The sequence below is a fragment of the Cyanistes caeruleus genome, chromosome 17, assembly GCF_971803275.1.
Source record: "Cyanistes caeruleus chromosome 17, bCyaCae1.hap1.1, whole genome shotgun sequence".
NCBI classification, from domain to species: Eukaryota; Metazoa; Chordata; class Aves; order Passeriformes; family Paridae; genus Cyanistes; species Cyanistes caeruleus.
The window spans coordinates 1,046,561-1,064,783 of NC_141717.1; the positions used below are offsets into that span (position 1 = coordinate 1,046,561).

General features: G+C 41.8%; 1 protein-coding gene across 50 annotated transcripts in view; it reads right to left on the reverse strand.

Annotated features, from left to right (window-relative positions):
- Positions 1–16,312, reverse strand: part of TBC1D24 (TBC1 domain family member 24) — a 32,811-nt gene extending 16,499 nt beyond the window's left edge. For 3 of the 50 annotated variants that reach the window (XM_086855160.1, XM_086855149.1, XM_023936415.2), the window contains exons 1-4: positions 16,194–16,284; positions 14,374–14,468; positions 5,073–5,310; positions 2,179–3,209 (exon numbers count right to left, since the gene is read on the reverse strand). In XM_086855160.1, coding sequence (XP_086711286.1) covers positions 2,179–3,137 — 959 coding nt within the window. In that variant the 5' untranslated portion in view covers positions 3,138–3,209; positions 5,073–5,310; positions 14,374–14,468; positions 16,194–16,284. Of the gene's footprint in view, positions 1–2,178; positions 3,210–5,072; positions 5,311–5,445; positions 5,574–6,165; positions 6,272–14,373; positions 14,469–14,803; positions 14,869–15,008; positions 15,570–16,177 lie in introns of those variants that run through there. The other 47 variants (XM_023936426.2, XM_086855158.1, XM_086855148.1 and 44 more) reach the window with 33 other exon arrangements.
- Between the last annotated feature and the right edge of the window lie 1,911 nt (positions 16,313–18,223).

The window sequence follows — 18,223 nt, forward strand, 5'->3', positions numbered from 1 at the left end:
ACAAATTGAGTGAAAGGAGCCTGGAGAGAAACAAAGCAATGTTTGAGTCACCAAGTACTAAAAAACAATCAGACAGGTTAAAACATTTATATTTCTCTCTTTCCCTTTTTTTGTCATGTGATGAGAAAATAAATCATCTGCTCCTTGCACAGGCCAAACACACCTGGAGAAGAGAACTCACAGGCCCCCCATGGAGTCCTGGAGAACAGCTCACTTCTGCATTTCCATCTGCCCACATTGGGACCCAAACTGAGCCAAGCCAAGCCAAGCTCCCAGCAGCACCGTGCCTGGGGACACTGAGAAGTTTCAGTGGGTTTACAAAGGTAGCCAAGAGAGGATGAAATTTTTTTATTTCAGCAACTCTGCCTGGCATAGCTGTAACTACTGGCTTTATTTTGGTATATTACTGTATTTTGCCTGGAAAGGATCACTGTTGTGAGTGAGAATTTCTCTGCAACATTTAACACAGCAGGAGCCTTTGGAGTGTCTGTGGTTGGTTGATGTATGTTTTCTTTTTCTCTGGTTTATTTAAATTATTTTTTAAATTTTATTTAAAGCTCTAATTGTGTTTCAAGCAATATATTCAAGAATATTACAGCTCTCCTGAACTTTCTAACAGGAAGACACAATGGAGGAGTCAGTATTTTGTTACAAGTCTCAAATACAATGGTCTGAACTGCCTCCAGTGTGACAATCCAGTGGCTAAAGGCCTTGAAATATTTGAGAGTGACAGGAAGATGCTGAAACTGATTGTAAACCAAGCTGTGAGTCTAAAAAATTAACCCTTGGAAGAGACCAGGGGGAGCTTTACATGTATGTAGACACATGAAGCTAACATTTATGTAATCTTTTAGGCTGAAATATACTGATTGTGTATTGCCATGCCATGGAATCATATCTATTTGCAACTACTGTAACAAACTCAGCAATGCAGTTGGCTGGAAGATCCTACTACATCAGTGGAGATTTAGAGAAAATGAAACTGTGCATCTAGAATATCAGCGTCTAGATATTACACTCACTGACACAGGAGACTTTTAGAAGTCACCTCTCTTCAGAGGGCAGGGCAGTTCATAAAACTGTCCAACACTTAAACTTCAGAGTTCAAAAATAGTTGTGAGAAGTTTTCTGCTGTCAGAGGCCTCTGGAAAAACAGAACGTGCACCACTTACCTGCACATACATTTCCACTTGGCAAGACACTAATTTTATTCAGGTTAATATACTGCTGCCTTTTCTATATCCATTGAGAGGCCTTTCAGCTAAGTTTTTTATTAGTATGACTTTTACTGTCACATCAGAGCAGGATTTCATTTACTGGTTTCAGAGTTGGTTCTTCCTCCCCTTATTTCTGAGAAGAGCTTGTAATTCTGCAACAGTTTCTATGGTCTGGATAGTCACTTTTCTCTTCCATGGTTCTTTCAAAATTATTTTTTCTAGTAGTACATGAACCTGCCACAAAACAGGTCAACTCCTACCTGTGAGTACTATACTCTTGACTTCCAAGATGCTTGCAGTCAAATTGATTTACAAGTAACCTGCAAACAAGACTTATTTCTTCCTTGCTCTGTTAAAACAGCACCTCAGTCAAGCAAAATGTTCCTAGCTGTGACAGTGCCTTACACGAAAGAAATTGCTGAATTCACAGTACTGTGCAGCATCAAATTGACATTTTATACAAATAATATCATATTTATTATTAATAAATTTATAAATTTATTATAAATTATTTATTTAATAATAAATTATTATTTATTATAAATTAAATCTCAATTTATAAAAGAATCAATTTTCACACTTCTCTCCGTATGTTTCTTCCAAGTAATTTATCAGTATTTTTTCCAACTTTGCTAAAATGTCTTTTAGCTCAAAAACTGCTTATGAAACATACTTTTGAGATATAATACCTGTAATTAATATATACTTGTATATACTCATAACTGAGCAAGCTATAAGAAACTTCTGTTCCTCTTGTATCATAACACTTCAGTTACACTTCCCATTACAATCCCAGCAATGCTTGATTTTGGAGTTGCTGAGTTTTTCTGCAGAGACAATGCATCAGGCAATACCAGAATGCACCAGTGGAGCTTCCCCACCAGTCACCCAGGGCTGTCTGACTGCTCCCCACAGTGGGAAAACTTGAGAGATTGCTCAGGTTACCTGTGCTAAGCCCTACCTTTTCTGTTTGACCGTGATGCCCTTCTGCTGCAAAGCCTTCTCATTGGCCATCTGCAGGAGCTGGATCTCCTTCCGAGAGAAAAGGCGGATAGCAAAGGCTTTTTCCAGGAGCCTCTCTGGGGACACTGACTTGGCAATGTCCCTCACGAAGGCTCGAATGTCCTGCTGGATGCTGTCAGACTCCATGGGCTGCCCAGCTCTCACTTTGTGAAAGAATTTCAGAAGAGCCAGTGCAACACGATAGAGAACTTTGTACCCTTCCACCAGGAAGACGTCAAAGACCCGTGCAATGTATGCCATGGGCAGCTCTCCGAAGAGCCACCGCTGCCAGTCTGAGTACACCTCCAGCACATCCTCAGACACTGCCACCATCAGCTTGTGGGCTGCCTGGCAGTACTTATTCACCAGGTCCCCAAAGGTCATGCAGGAGGACTCGAAGGCCAGAAAGGTCTGATCAATGAGCCGCTTGGAGGGGTCGTTGCAAGCCAGGATGCGACAGACCTGCTCAAAGCACTCGGCCTCGTCCTTGCTGTAGTGCAGGAGCAGCGCAATCACCGAAGGCAGTGCTGGGCAGAACGAGATGTCCGGGAACTGATTGGCGATGCACAGAATGATCTTCCTGATGGCCCCGACGCCCTCCGCGTTCAGGCAGTACGTGGGGATCAGGCTGTTGTCCACAAACTCCGGCAGTGGAAGGGAGCTGCTGTTGCGTTTTCCAACGATCTTCACCACAATGTCCCGGTACACGTTTGCATCTGGGGTCACTGTACGGCACGGAATATTGCTGATGAGTTTGTGGTACACTTTGGCTCTCAGACAGTGGTTTTTGGCCCAATAGCCCTGCCGGGCCAGCTGCTTGAGCTCATGGAAGTCTGTGCAGGTGAGCTCTTTTGTATCCTGGCTCTGGGCACTCACATCCATTTTGTCCCAGTCCACAAAGCGGCTGTATTCATCCATGGCTCCAGGAGAAGCAAATCACATAAATCATGAGAACAGAGACCTTAGTCATTGATGGACTCTTTGATTTTTCTGCAGAAGGAAAGTAAAATTCCAGACATTTGAGTAACAGATAATCTCTTATTTTCTTTCTGAACACACATATGTACATGTTCCCGCAATGGCAAAACTGTTTTATAAAGAAAAAAAAGTTAAAGATGCCTTGTTATTTTTAAGCCAAACTTTTCTTCCATTCTGTCAGTAATTGAGCAAACTGTAGTAGTAATTGATCAAAGGCCAGCCAAGAGGCCGATACTGAGGACATCTCCCAAGGAAATTAATTTCCCTAACTGGAAGTCCAAGCTGAGGCAAGGACCTTTACATTAACATTCCACTTAAGAGAACAGAAGAATCCCAATGCAAAAAAATATATTGCAAAGTATATTCAATTTGCAATCTCTCTTTCCAATTATCTGGGGAAGTATAAGTGAAACTTCTACTAGAAGGATGCAGTCTCACAAGTAATGTGAGACTGAGACAGTTCTGAGACTGTGTGGCCAGTGAAAAGAGATACTGTGCTCCTACTAACCACAGTCATGTCCTGTGAGTCATTTCTTTGTGCTGGTACTAGCACCTGTGTGACCACATAGTCACTGGGATTAGCTTGTTAATCTGGTACAATTTTTCTTTTCCACTGGGTAAGGTTTCTTCATGGAAAGAGTAGTCAGACATTGGAACAAGCTGCCCAGGGAGGTGGTGGAGTCACTGTCCCTGAGCAGCATTCCAGAAATATCCCTGGAAGTGTTCAAGAACTATCTGGGTGTGACATTTAGTGCTCTGGTCTAGTTGACAAGGTGGTGATTGGTCCAAGGTCGGACTCAATCTTGGAGGTCTTTTCCATCCTCAATGACTTTGTGCAGCTGTACAGTCAGCCAGATCATTGATTGTGCCAGAAGAGAGACTTGTGCAGGACAAGAACCCTGCCTCCTGACTGCAGCACAGGGTCAAGTCAGCTTCAAACACCTTCATTAAAACAATTACATTTTCTAAGTGCTGCTCCGGATGCTGGCCCTGTCACACAGGCACATGACAGCTCTCCCATTGGACATGACACAGATACCTTTGTGACAGCACTAGGAACTGAAACATCAGGTTCTGGCCTCCAGTGCCTCATGCCAGGTTTACCTGATCTACCAGGTGGCTCCAGGTTCAGAACACACCTGTATCCCAGCAGAGTGTAGCTGTGACCACTAAAGGCCATATCTAAACTGGCTTTAATCAATTAGTGAAAAGCCAGAAGGGGATGCACAATAACCTCAACTATAGCAGCAGCTCTGCTGAGTGCTACCCATGTGTCATCAGTGTCCAGCTGGAGCTGCAAACACGGCTGCGAATGCTGCATACTCTGCAAAAGCAGACAGTCCCTATAAAATCCATCAGACCCATAAAACTGTTTTGTGCAATTAAGACATTATATAGCAAGGTTAAATCAATGAAAATATTCACTGAAAGGCTTCTAAAAAACCCTCAGTCATTCCTGTACTGACGGACTGAAAAATGCATGGAACTTGACATTTACTGGCATGGTCTTCCATAAATCAGGTGCTTTAAAATTATTTGAAACTTAAGGTAGATATACAATCAAGGTGAGATCTCATCCTCCTAGATGCAACATAAGAAAATAAATCTAACCTTTTGCCTGAAGCAGCCATAACAGCCAATCCAGACAGTTTTAGATTCTGAGTAAATGCTAACCTGGGTACTTTGGAATCACATGCTGGAAGTCCCAAATTGAAGCCTTCTTTTAAAAGTTTGGCAGCAGTATGTAGGAGCCTTTCAGAGACAGGTTTTGGATGGCTCTTCTCTACCATATTTAATTCAGGGCTTTTTTTCTAAAAAGAACACTGGTTTTTGATCATCCTTCTTACAGTGTAAGAGTGATACAGAAATGCTCACCATTTCATTTTGTTGCATTCTTCCACATCTGAAACTAATTTTCAGACTGTAATTAAAGGAGGCAACACATTGTCCTGACTCCAGTTCTGAAAGGGAGATCTCTGAGATGGGCTCAGCTGTGGTCTCTCAATGTACGCTCAGCATGTGTTTCCTGGACATCCAGTAACAGAGGGACGCCAGTCCATTGCAGGTCCAACGTCAGCTCCAGGGAAGTGAACATTTTTCTGTAATTCTCCACCTGGGAATCACAGAAACACTAATTTTTAATTCAAATCCTAGAATAAGGATTTATTATTATTTTAAAAAATATATTTATTATATATATATATATATATATATATTCTTCTTTTGTAGAAGATAATTTTAATCCTACTTTGCAGTGGTAAAAGCATGGGGAGATGAACCATTCTGCTCCTGGACACTTCAGCATAGAAACTATCACTGCCTGTGCTTGCTGGAGTCTCCAGCATGCTTCCACTCTCTGCCATCATCCCTTGGGAGCTGCAGAGATTTACATTAAGGAGGGTTAAGTAAAATGTTCATCATATAAGACAACTTCAAAGATTCATCTTGGCTGTCTTTTTTTTTCTGTAAACTTTTTTCTCCTGTCTTATTTTCTAAGATACACAGGCATACGTAGAGGCTGCATCAAACAGACATTTTTCACTATAGCTGCCCATTCCAGAAACTAATGAATTTGATGCATATGTGCTCTTGAAACTCACTGAAATCCATGGCTAGAGGATGGGAGTCAGGCTGTCAGAAGTTTTAATTTGAGCTCAGAGTTTTATACATATTTTGGCTGGGATAAATCTGTGGGGTCTGCAAGTAGGTCTGTTTGCTTATGCTTTTCACAGGTCTAGATGCTGCAATAAAAAGTAACAGCAAAGCAATTGGGCTCATCAGGGCTGCCACAACATGACCAGCTCTTAACTGTGCTTGTAAAATCAACAGAACTTGTGTGCTTCAGTGTAACGGTGCACAGCTCCTGATATATTGCCAGTAGCTACTGTAAGCCAGCAGGCCTCAAACAGGGAGGATTTACTTGCCAAATGCGAAGAGCCCAAGAAATCTCAGGAAAATTCCAGCTAACCTTCAACTTCTCCTTAACTCTTTCTGAATTGTCCTCCCCATCTCCTGTGAGGCAAGTTCTCTCTCTTCTGGTAATGGTGTAAAGAGCAATGTTTAACTTTGGGCTGCTGGGAAGAGGAGACAGAAGATGTTTCATCCTCAGCAGTCAAAAGCCAGTGAGTCATGGCTGTCTCCTGCCCATCCCTCCCACCACAAGGAAGCAAGCAGGCAGTACAGAGCTGTATTTGGAGGGAGCCTGGAGTTTCAGTTAGGGAGCAAAAGGATGCTGTTAGGATGCAGTTAGGAGCTAGAGGATGGCTGTGTGAGAGTGCAGTTTTGTCACAAAGTCCCATATCCACTTAAACTACCTTGCTTACCGCTCTAGATAAAGGAGGGGTAAGAGTGGCAGAAGAGAAAAATCATTTCAATATGAAATGTTTACATACAGATACGGCCATAGGCAGGCAGAGAGACTCATTTAAAGACCCTTAGTACAGCAAACCTCTTTCCCTCCTGCTTTAGAGAAGTCCACATCATGTTATGGTAAATATGCTCTAAGTGGAGATGGGGACAACAGGATGAATGAGCACCTGAACAGCACATAACTGAAATGCACAGAATGATAAGGGCATTGTAAAAACTAGAAAAAAACAAAAAAACCAAAAAAACCCATTATTCATAACAACCATAGAATCACAGAACATTTTGGGTTGGAAGGGACTTTAAAGCCCGTCTCATTCCCTTCCCTTCCATGGCCAGGGACACCTTCCACTATCCCAGCTTGCTCCAAGCCCTGTGCAACTTGGCCTTGGACACTTCCAGGAATGGGGCAGCCACAGCTTCTCTGAGCACCTACAAAGCTTTAAAGTTGTGTACTAACGGTAAGCAGTCGTTATCCTTTCTAATCAGACGGACTTTTAAAAAAAGTAGGAACTAACCCAGAAGAACAGAACCAGGAGAAAGAACTTCCTTTTTAGTACCTGTCCCACAATTGTAGATTGTTAGATTTATTAGTTTTCAATAAAGCTCTTCAGATAAGTGCAATATTAAAAAAAAAAAAAAAAAAAAAAAAAGCAAGTACACAAATGAGAAGTAGAAATAGAAAAATGCATACTGGGTATCTGCCAACAATGGTTGCAGCACAGGCAAAAGCTTTTTCAAGGTTAAGTTTAAACTCTGAAGCAGGCAAGCAATAATTACAATTCAAATCCGAGCAAAGACTATAGTAACACACATGATTTTAACTGAGTGACTGAATTTCCAGGAAATATTTATCTTGCTATTCTAGCCACATTTTCTATTTAATTCCCTTAGCTCTTCCCATTGTCTTTTAGACTGCTTTCAGAAGACTGCTGAAAGCTGTCTGAATCTGTATAAAATACACAGCAGTGAAGCCAAGCATAACGGGCAAACTCCCATACTTCCTATGAAGAAAAATTCTAAAAATTCTATGAATGCATCTAAAAACACATCAGCAAAAAAAGATTTGAATTATTACTTACTTTCAGTATGGGGAATATAAGGTTACAATTTTACTAAAGATAATATGGCTGAGGGCAACTTCAATAATTTTATTATTATTGAAAAATTGTTTTTTTATTAAAGGGGTTTGTTTGTTTTTTCTTTCCAAAATGCAGGAACTAGCAAACTGAATACCTGAACTACAACTAACTCAGAGGGCCATTATTTCTTTCAAATTGAGAGTACACAAAATACTTTACAATAGTGAAATATTCAGAGTCTAAACTTATTAAAAATAAATTCCAACTTTGGTTAAAGCCTGAGATTACATAATTTCATATTGCTTTTAATAAACATAAGAGACTGCCCTAAAAAACCCAAGCTATAATTAATCAGGAGATCCTGGTTCCCCATTCCATTTAGGTATTCTTGCAATGTTGTGTTTTGAAAGTCTGCCTACAGTTTAAAAGATTATTAAGACACTTCATTTATGTAGTGTAGCTACTCTATAAGAGGAACTACCAAAGTTTGAAAATTACATTTTTCATCTCATGCATGGGCAGCTACACCACCTTGGATTCAGTTCTTTGCTATGTACAGATATGTACAGTTAGACACTGACAATCAACATTTGGCAGGCATTTTTTTAAGGTTCTAACAGAAAACAAATATTCTGTTTTGCTGCCCTGCAAATCAAGAGTAATGCAGTCCTCCAGACCTGCAGCATATTGTTTGTGCTTATATTTCTGACCAGTGTTGTAGGCATGGAAAAGATTCAAATTTACACTTATTCATAACCTTGTTAAACTAATCCATGCAGAAGGCAACATGGAGAGATAATGAGAACTGCTTCCTCAAGACTGCTTGCCAGTAATCTTTTTCCCACTTAGAGGAAATTAACCCCAAAAGTCTGAGGAGATTAATTGAGGAACACTCAAACACCTCTGAGATGTTTGCTTCCTAAAGGGAAGCCTGACAGAAGCACAAAGCAACACAGCAGGGCACCAGTAACTGCAGAACAAAAGACAACTGGCTGGCAGCTTTCCTCTCCTTTCCTTTCCTCTCCTCTGTATTTCAGTGCATCCTGCAGCTTTCCCAAGCCCGGACTTACAGCAGCACACCTTGACATCTCTGCTACATGGATCTGGGAACAAGACTGGACACCACTGCTCCCCCTGCACCCAAATACCTCCTGATCAGAAGCACAGTTTGTCACAGCCTCGGTGACATCCTTTGTCACCCCTCCCTGGGGCAGATGTTTTTCAGAACTTGAATTAAACAGTCCATTTAGCATTGGAAAGCGACCAGCTCATCTTATGCAGAGAGTGTTTGGGAGTATGTGGCTGCACTGTGCAGTGATGATCCCTTCCAGTAGACTACACAGAGCTTGATAGATTGCTTTAACATGGTTAAATGTAGTTCGATCTCTGTGATGTGCCCTGGGCACTCTCTATGCACAGGCTGGGTGCCACGATAAAATCCTGACAATGTTCTATTACAAGTTTAGCAATAGTGTGATAGCAGATTATTAGCTGCTTCCTGCTGGGTTTTTTATATGCTTTTAGGACAAAGTCTAAAAACCTCTCAATTTTCCAAGTAATGGATAAAGACCTGCTAACAGAGCACTCTACAGGGAAAATACTTTTAGGCATTTAGGTGATTTCCCTTGGGATATCACCACTGCATATGAACCACAGTAACCTAGTTTGTCCTAGAATCCCATGCTTTCTTTCTTAGGAACATACTATCACCTTAAACAGTCTTTAAACTATCTGTAATTAATTTGTTGTGCACTTTGTATTACAGTCTAAAGTTCAGACACACATTCACACACAGCAGTTCTTCAGTGCTGGGCAGGTAAGTTATAGTAGCTTATATTTAGGAAAATGTGTATGCCATAGAATCATGGAACCATTTTGGTTAGAAGAGACTTTAAAGATCACCTCATGGCAGGCCCCCTACCACGACACCTTTCACTATCCCAGGTTGCTCCAAGTCTCATCCAACCTGGCCTGGGACACTTCCAGGCACGGGGTAGCCACAGCCTCTCTGGACACCCTGTGCCAGGGCCTCACCACCCTCTGAGTAAAGAATTTCTTCCTAATATCTAATTTAAATACATGTCATAGCTGCAGGTACTTCAATATAAAGAATCTACTCCTTCCTATTTCTGGGTTGGGATGACAAGTACTTCTGATGTCCAGTCCCTGAGGACACTGTGAGCAGTAAGATAACAAAAAGGCACAAGGTAAACACATAGAACCAGACAAGATAAAAATCTGGGGAAAAACACAACACATTTTTGTTGAAAAAAAATGTAAGAGGGAAAGAGGAAAATGGTTAATGGCTCGACAAAGGTTCAAAAAGGCTAAAGAGCAGAGCATTGTAAGAGGATACTGGAGGTAAATGTTATCAAAGCCATAGGTCAGTAGCTTTCCCTCCTGCCTACATCATAAAAACACTCAAGGAACAAACAAAAACTCAAGGAATAAAAAAAATAAAGAGAGGTTAATTCCTACCTTTTTTCCCTCCAGACCAAAAGAAAACTGCACTTAACCTGCAAAACTATCTTACATGATGCATTAAAAATGATCCTGTAAAAAAAATATATCTATCAAAGTAGTGCAAAATATCAATATATTTTTCAGACTACATTGTCGGAGTTTTCCTTCTGGTCCTTCCAAACTATAAGGCTGAAAAAAATCCTTCATGTTGTGCTAATTATTCATCTTTTCTTTGCTGCAAAATTGGAAATAACTACAAACATGTCTCTCTTCCACAGCAAACTCTGACTCTGAACACACAACCTTTGGTCTTATTATTTTAGCTTTCCCATAATACCTCAGTTTGTATCTTTCTCTGTTTGAAAGTACTGTCAACTATGTAGAACCAAAGACAGTGTTGCCTGTGAGTGAAAAACTTGACATGGTATCAAATTCATACACAATAATCCAATCCCTTTTCCCTTTCTGTTGCACTGGATCCTGTCTGACATCTATCACCTTGAGACCCTTTTCCACTACATTCACTGGCAGAAGAACATATTTAAACATCTGTTGATAATATGTTCTCATCTTAGTGTCTGCATTTGTTTCTGTCGAACACTGATTTATTAATTTTCCTCTTATCTAAGCCGGAAGGTGCAGGAACATGTACTTTATAGGTAAATTCAGCTATGTGTTATTTGTTTTACATTTAGAGTTTCTTCAGGTCCAGAACAGCAGCTGACAGCATGAATGGAGACACAGGTAGATTTTTACAAGCAGAAGACACAATCTGAGATACCAGGGAAGGGCATCCCTATAAGAATGTTTGCCAAGAAGCCTTTCCCAGTCCATGATAATATATTGTATATATACAATACAACAAATATATATCTCATTTTTAAAAACTAATGCTCGGAATAATTTTCCCCACAATATTCATATTTATCAAAAATACACCCACACAGATGACTGCTGGACATTCTCTCTTGCAAAAGGTTCAAAATATGAATGATATCATTTAAAGTCTGCTAAGGAAACCATACAGTGTCCCAGTTCCCCACATCATCTTTAAAACAAAATAAAAAGACAATTTAATCAAAACAATTCAAGCGTCAGTGTGGATACTTATGCCAGTTTAATTCTTCTGTAATTAAATTAATTACAGAATTAAATTAATTTTTCTGTAATTCTTCTTTAATTCTATCAGTAAAATTAACTGATAAGACATGTTTATAGTGATTTAAGACTCCCTCAGTGCAATACATGAACATACAAAGCCTTAATGGGCAGTGCTGGAGAGTTTAAGGAGTAAACTGGGAAATGGGTAGACACAGCAGTAACCCTGGTGTAATGGAGCACACAAATTCTTAATCTTTGCTAAGCCTATGGAAATCACTGCACACATTCTTTGTAGTAAGCAAATGGACATGTACATTTTATTCCTGCCTGCAGCTATCCCAACAACTTGTTTATTCCAGGGGAGATCAGTGCTCCCATAATTTCAGCCAGCAGCTAAAAACAGGGTAGGGAAATCTTACTATCTCAGACTATTTCATTATTGTCTACACTAAGTATAAGGGCACAACTATTTTCTCTTGGAAAGCAAAAGTCAATTTACAGTAAGATGAGCATATAAAAATTAAAGTTGTCATTTTACTCAGAATTTTATTTTCTTCCAGCTCTGCAAAACTCTACAGATTTTGTTCCTTTCTTCTGATGTTGCTCAGGAGAAAACTTCAATAATCTGGTATGCCCTTTAATGGATTATACTTTCCTGAAATGAAGTATAGGTTACCCTACACAGGGGAGATATTCAGACACCAACTACACTTTATAAGCAAAGGAGAACCTAAGCTCAGCCAACAGCTCCATTTCGGAGAACTGGAACAACACATTGATTTATTTTGGTACTTATTTCTGTCATCTTTCTAAACTTATGCTCTATTAAAAGAGTAGCAACAAACACTCCTGTGAAGCAGCAAAGGCAAAGAAACAGCACCTTGTAATGAAAAACTGGTGAGTGTGGAATCCCAAACTAGTCCTGCATTATTTTGATTGTGATTTCAAAAATCAAAGGGCACTTCTAACAACAGATTGGTTGCCAAATTTATAATCTTACTATTAGTGTATATTGCTAATTTTCTAATCTTACTGGGGAGAGAATTTTTGGAGACTGGCCCTGTCATAGAGTTTAGGATTGAGGGCACAAGATTTACTATTGAGGTGCTCTGTACCCATGTGCTTGTTCTGAGCAAACTTGAAGGGATTTAACACACCTGACACTCCTCTCCCCAGTGGCACTGCACTGGCCACTGGATTCCAAGTCTCTCACCTGGAGGATATAGGCATTTTGAAATGTAAACCAGGAGCAGGAATCCTGTTTCCACAGGCCCATATTAGAAAACAAACATTTTCTTTATAGAATGAAGATACTACAAAACAAAAATATTAAAAAAAAAGAACCCCAGAACTCCTGTACCATTGAGACTGAAGTGCTTTTATAAACACCTTAGAACTTGTCATTGTATAGACCTTCTTATAACTTACTCCCTTCTGTTGGGCCTGTTTGTGAGGGGAAAATAATCTTTAACAATTAGACTGTTTTTTAAACTGTGCACTGGGCAACACTGATATGCATCAGACACACCACTGACCTCCACACCTTTAAAAAAACAAAAAGGTATCTGCATGCACAGTTTCCAACCTTCATACCTGAAATTGTGCTATAGAAAACAAAGTGACAAATATCCTCACCAAAGAAAAGAACAATTAATTTCTTAGAACAGCTGATTTGCTGAGGGTTGGTATTTGGTCTTTGTCTTATTAGGTAGAAAAATTCAAACTAATATGAACATTATTTTTCTTTTCAAAAGGTTGATAGTGTAGCAGATTTGGCAATAACACACTACAAGTTTTCTGAAACATAGTCACTACACTTGTACTTGTGTACAAGTTATTTCTCCTTTAGGTTGTTTTCCCCATAAAAACATAACAAAATAATGAAGTGCTGGATTTTGGCAGCTACACCAAAGTTACACTTATTTGACAACATAGTCAGGAGAGGGAGAAAGGTTTTACACTGACAGAGAGCGAGTTTAGATTAGATATTGGGAAGAAAGTATTTTCTATGAGGGTGGTGAGGCCCTGGCACAGGTTACCCAGAGAAACTGTGTCTGCCCCTTCCTGGATCCCTGGAAGAGTCCAAGGCCAGGCTGTATGGGGCTTGGAGCAAGCTGAGATAGTGCAAGCTGTCCCTGCCCATGGCAGGGGGTAGAATGAGATGAGCCTTAAGGGCCCTTCCAACTCAAAACACTCCATGGTTCTGTGCTGATGTAGCTGCCTACACCCCAAGCATCATTCAGCATGCTCCTTAACACAGATGTTGGCAGTCTCCTAGATTTCTCCTGAGTCTCTTTCCCAAGACAGTGGGAATCAACAGCTCACGGTCTTTTGTAACATGTCTGAAAGTTCAGACAATTGTTCTCTAACTGCAGAAGTTTAAGCAGGACAAGAACAAATGAGTTATGTTAAAACCTAAGAGTGTGAACACTACAGATATGAGAATTTCCATATACTAATGTCACAGATTTTAAAGCATTTGAGTCCAGAACTGGACCTCACCAGCACATATTCCCACCAACACATGTGGACTCCAAGCCAGTCAATCATTTATTATAGTGCAACAAGGTCTATTTTTGTATCAGGTCTGTTCAAGTACCAAAGTAGGACATAGCTCAAAGACACCAATTCTGTAACAAAACCCACTGCACCTGCCAACACATCCCATGCAATAGTGTCAGACTATTGCAAATAAACCTGAAAATAAAGGCATCCCCAAATGAATTTGAGAGAAATTGTAATTCTTTAGTCACAATTCAAGGCTGCACAGACAGAGAATAAAAGGAGCTATTTTTCTTTCCAACCATTAACACAGTTTATCAATTTTGAGTGGTAACACACTTATCTGTGCCTGAGCATGCAGTCACACAGCCCAATGGCAGCAGTTCCAGCTGTCTCTCCAAACTAACAGGGAGAGCAGGGAGAATTCTCCAGAGCCAGAAGAACAGCAAGGACCTAACTTATGGCATGTTACCAATAACATGCTTGTCACTGACTGTATGTGACTTGAGCACTGAAGCAAAGGCACTTACAACCTAAACAAATGCCAGACAATGCATACAATATGATAATAATGCCTAAACAATCCATTATCAGATTGCAATAACCTTGGTATTAGAGATAGTGAGACACCCATGCAGCGTGGACTGGTTTGCTTTGCTTACCTTAAATAGACAGACAGTTATTTTAGTACAGGGATAGCTTCTTTTCTGATTTTTCTCTACAGTCCCAATAACAGGGGCATCAGAGGATGGAGGCCCTTAAAGATTTCAGATTAATAGAACAAATAAGCAAATACAGCCAAGGAGAAAAAACAAAGGTCACAATAAAAGGAGCGAAAGGAAGTGGGAAGAGCAGAGGTACTTAAATAAGTGACAGTCTACAAACAGCCTGCTAGAAACATTTACTTGGCAGCACTTAATAAATAACAGCAAAAAACTCAAGAGACCCCAAACAAAGAAATCAACCCTCCAGAAACAAAGAACAAAACAAAAACCCAACAGACCCCCCCGACAAAAAAAAAACCCAAACAAAACAAGAACAAAAAACCCCAAACAAACAAAAACAAAACCAACAACCCCCCCAAAAACCCACCAAAAACCAGGGAGAAAGCTGTTTTCCTTTGAGTTAAAATTTCTGGCAGCAGGAACACCTGCAAACTTTCAAATATTAATGACAGAAAAGACATTCAGTACAAGGATTCCCAACAGCTAATTATTGTGCAATACTATCCACAGCTGTTTCGAAAATTACAAAGGATATAAGTATCATGTATTGCTTGGAAGGAACAAAGAGTTACCATAAAATGTTGCTGGAATCCTTGGACTCGAGTTATCATTCCTGTTTCTGAGTAACTATCTTGGAGAAGTCTTTTGCAATAGTCTAACAGATAGTGATTACAGAAAGAAGGAAATTCCAACAGGGAATTCCCTGTTCTGGTAATACAGTGCCCTAGATATGGTCCATGTTATTTCTGTGCTCTGGATACTCCTTGATGCTCTGAAAATCCATCTGGGATTTCCTCTAAGTCAGAAAAGCTTTCAGATGCTCCAGCTTCTTGAAGGAATTGGACATAAAAACACAAGGATTCAGATGATACAGTTCAAAGGAGAAGGTCACACTTTTCTCCCATTACAATTACACAGCACCTGAGAGGTGTCATCCCTGCTGCTGCCCTGGGACCAGAATCAGCTGAGCATGCTGCATCCACGCGGCTACTGCTCGCTTGTTCACAGGCCTGGAAGCTGGAGAGCATTTTGGCAGGTTCTAGCCAGCATTCTAAATTTGCTGTTTGGTGGCTAACAGTGTGCCAGCCCCAATATTCCAGCAACAATTTTCACTGAAGGGTGGGCTGGAAAGACTAACATGAAAACAAACAATAAAATTCTACTTTCATTATAGAAATCTTAAAAACATTGAAAGCAGAGGCTGCAGAGCATTAGTGCTGGGTTTAGAGAGCTCTCCCTCTGAGGATCCACTGCCCCGCTGCGGGGGTGGACTGGCAGAAGATGTAAACTGCGTGTTAGGGTGGGCGTCACCAGCGGTCAGAGGATCCTGAGGCACTGACTGACACCTGAGGCTCGCATATGCCATTTAAACACCTTTCAGCCTCTCCACAAACCGAACCAGCTCCCAGGCGCAGCCCAGAGCCCCCACGGCCGGCTCGCCGCAGGGACTAGCGCCCGTTCTCCGGTCACCGACACCCCCGAAGGTTCAGCCCTGGGTTCTGGAGCCCACGGCCAGATACAGCGGCTGGGGCCGTGCCCGAGCCTCCCCTGCAGCTGCTGCCCGATCTCACACGAGCACAGCCAGCAACCCGCGGCCCGGCCACGGTGGCCCGATGAAGGCCGGTCTCGGAGCCGGCCCCCTCCCTGTCCCTCCCGGCCGCTCGCCGGAGGGTGCCGCCGCGATGCCACCGCCCGACACCGAATTCCTTCCCCCTCGGCCGGCTCCCAGAGCAGCGCTCACCCTCATCGCCCCTCACCGCTCTCCGACGCTCCGGGCGGCGTCCGGCGGGACCGGGGGCGCGAGCGGCCCCGCGCCTGCGCAGACGGCGCGGCAGCGGTGGGACGGGCGCGCGCACGCGGTCCCGCTGGGCCGAGCGGGCACGCGCGGAGCGTCCCCGGCCCTGGGACCGAGCGGGGCTGTGGTGGGGGCCGCGGATTGTGAGGGGTGGCAGGGGCTGTAAGCGGCCATGGAGGGGCTGTGAGGGGCCGTGAGAGCTGATGGAGGGGTGGTGAAGGTGGCTATGAGGGCTGTTGGGAGCTTTGGAGGAACAGGAGGTTGTGAGGAGTGACAGTGAGGGAGGTGCAGGTCCAAGCTGAGGGAGTGTGGGAGGTGATGAAGACTGAGAGGGGTGATAGGGACTGTGAGGGTGGCAGTGAGGGCCAGTGTGGGGCAGACAGGGTGGCTGGGGCAGTGTTTTGATAAGAGGATAGAAATTTGGTGGAAAAGAAACCCCTCGTGAGCCAGCTGGTCATAAGAGATCAGAGAGGGTGAGGGTAGCTGGGTTTAATCTCTGATTAGAACCAGTTTGGCATTATAAGTGGTTGTGTTCAATAGGAACTTCCATGAGCACAGGTTCTCAAACAGGAAGGGCATGTTCAACACTGAGTCTGGTAATGTTAAATAGAACTTTCACCATCACAGATTCATGAATAGTGTGGTTTATTGAAGCAGCAGAAATGCAAGGGGGAATGGAAAGGGAGGGTAACTGTAAGGTAATAGGTCTTGATTAGATTTTTAGAATAAATTCTTTACTCAGAGGATGGGGAGGACCTGGCACAGATTTCCCAGAGAGGTTGTGGCTGCCCCATGCCTGGAAGTGTCCAAGACCATGTTGGATGGGGCTTGGAGTAACCTGGGATAGTGGAAGGTGTCCCTGGCCATGGCAGGGGATGAAACTGAATGAGCTCTAAAATCCCTTCCAACCCAGAACCGTTCTGAGATTCCAGGATTCTATGAAATACAGATTTGGAATTGCCCTAGATGGATGTACTAGCTGTGATAGTGTTCTAACAGTATTGATAATATAGTGTTAGCCCAGGTAATAATCATCATCATCTTATGAAGCTTACAATGAATGCATGGGAGGAAGGAGAGGAGAGTAGTAGCCCATCAGCTGTTTGAGGTCCTTTTGGGTATTCCTCCTAACTACATGCAATTTGTACCCTCCTTATATACAGCCCAATCTTATCGCCCTGCTCCTTCTTCACATAGACCATAATCTAAGCAGAGATCAGCATAGTACAGTAATGTATATGGGACTAATGTACTTAATTAAGGCAATTAGCATTTGCAGGGTTGTGCATTTTAATATCTAAATCACTTTTAATCAGGAAAAAGTTGTTTGTGATTTTTGGGGGTTTTTTTTGTTTTGTTTTGTTATGGCGTCCTTCTACATTCTGGTCATACAATTTTGTTCTCATTTGCTTCATTCTTCAGAGCCAGAGCAGGATCATCACATCTCCACAGGCCCTGTTCCTTCAGGGCCTTTCCTGATGTCAGCTATGCAGCTTGCCATCCACAGAGGGTACACAGCATAGACTATAGATATTAAGCATTAAACCTTGCTAGGCTCCTTGGTCATCATCCCAAAGACAGCAGTCCTGCATGAGGAGAACTCGGGTTGCGCTTCTTCCCTAGGGTCTGGGAAAAGCTCAGTGCATATACTAGTAACAATTGTTGCTTTAGGAAAGCTTTAAAATCTGAGTACTTTTGTGCTCAGTAACAATGTGTCTGGGGTTTTTTTTTGCAAAGCCTTCAATGGCCAGGACAGAAATTGCTTCATTTTAAAGATGAAGGATTTCTATTTGTTTATTTGACTTGGCTTGGCAGTAGTGTTCTGTTTATGACTGGATAAATAAATGCCACATTAAAGATTATTAACTAGCAATGCTTCAGTGGCCAATAAAGCCGTAATCTTTTATATGGTGTTGTATATGTACACAACTTGGTACAGCTGGGTCTTGCCAAAGAGATAACAAATCCCTTACCTGGAAGGTATACAATCTA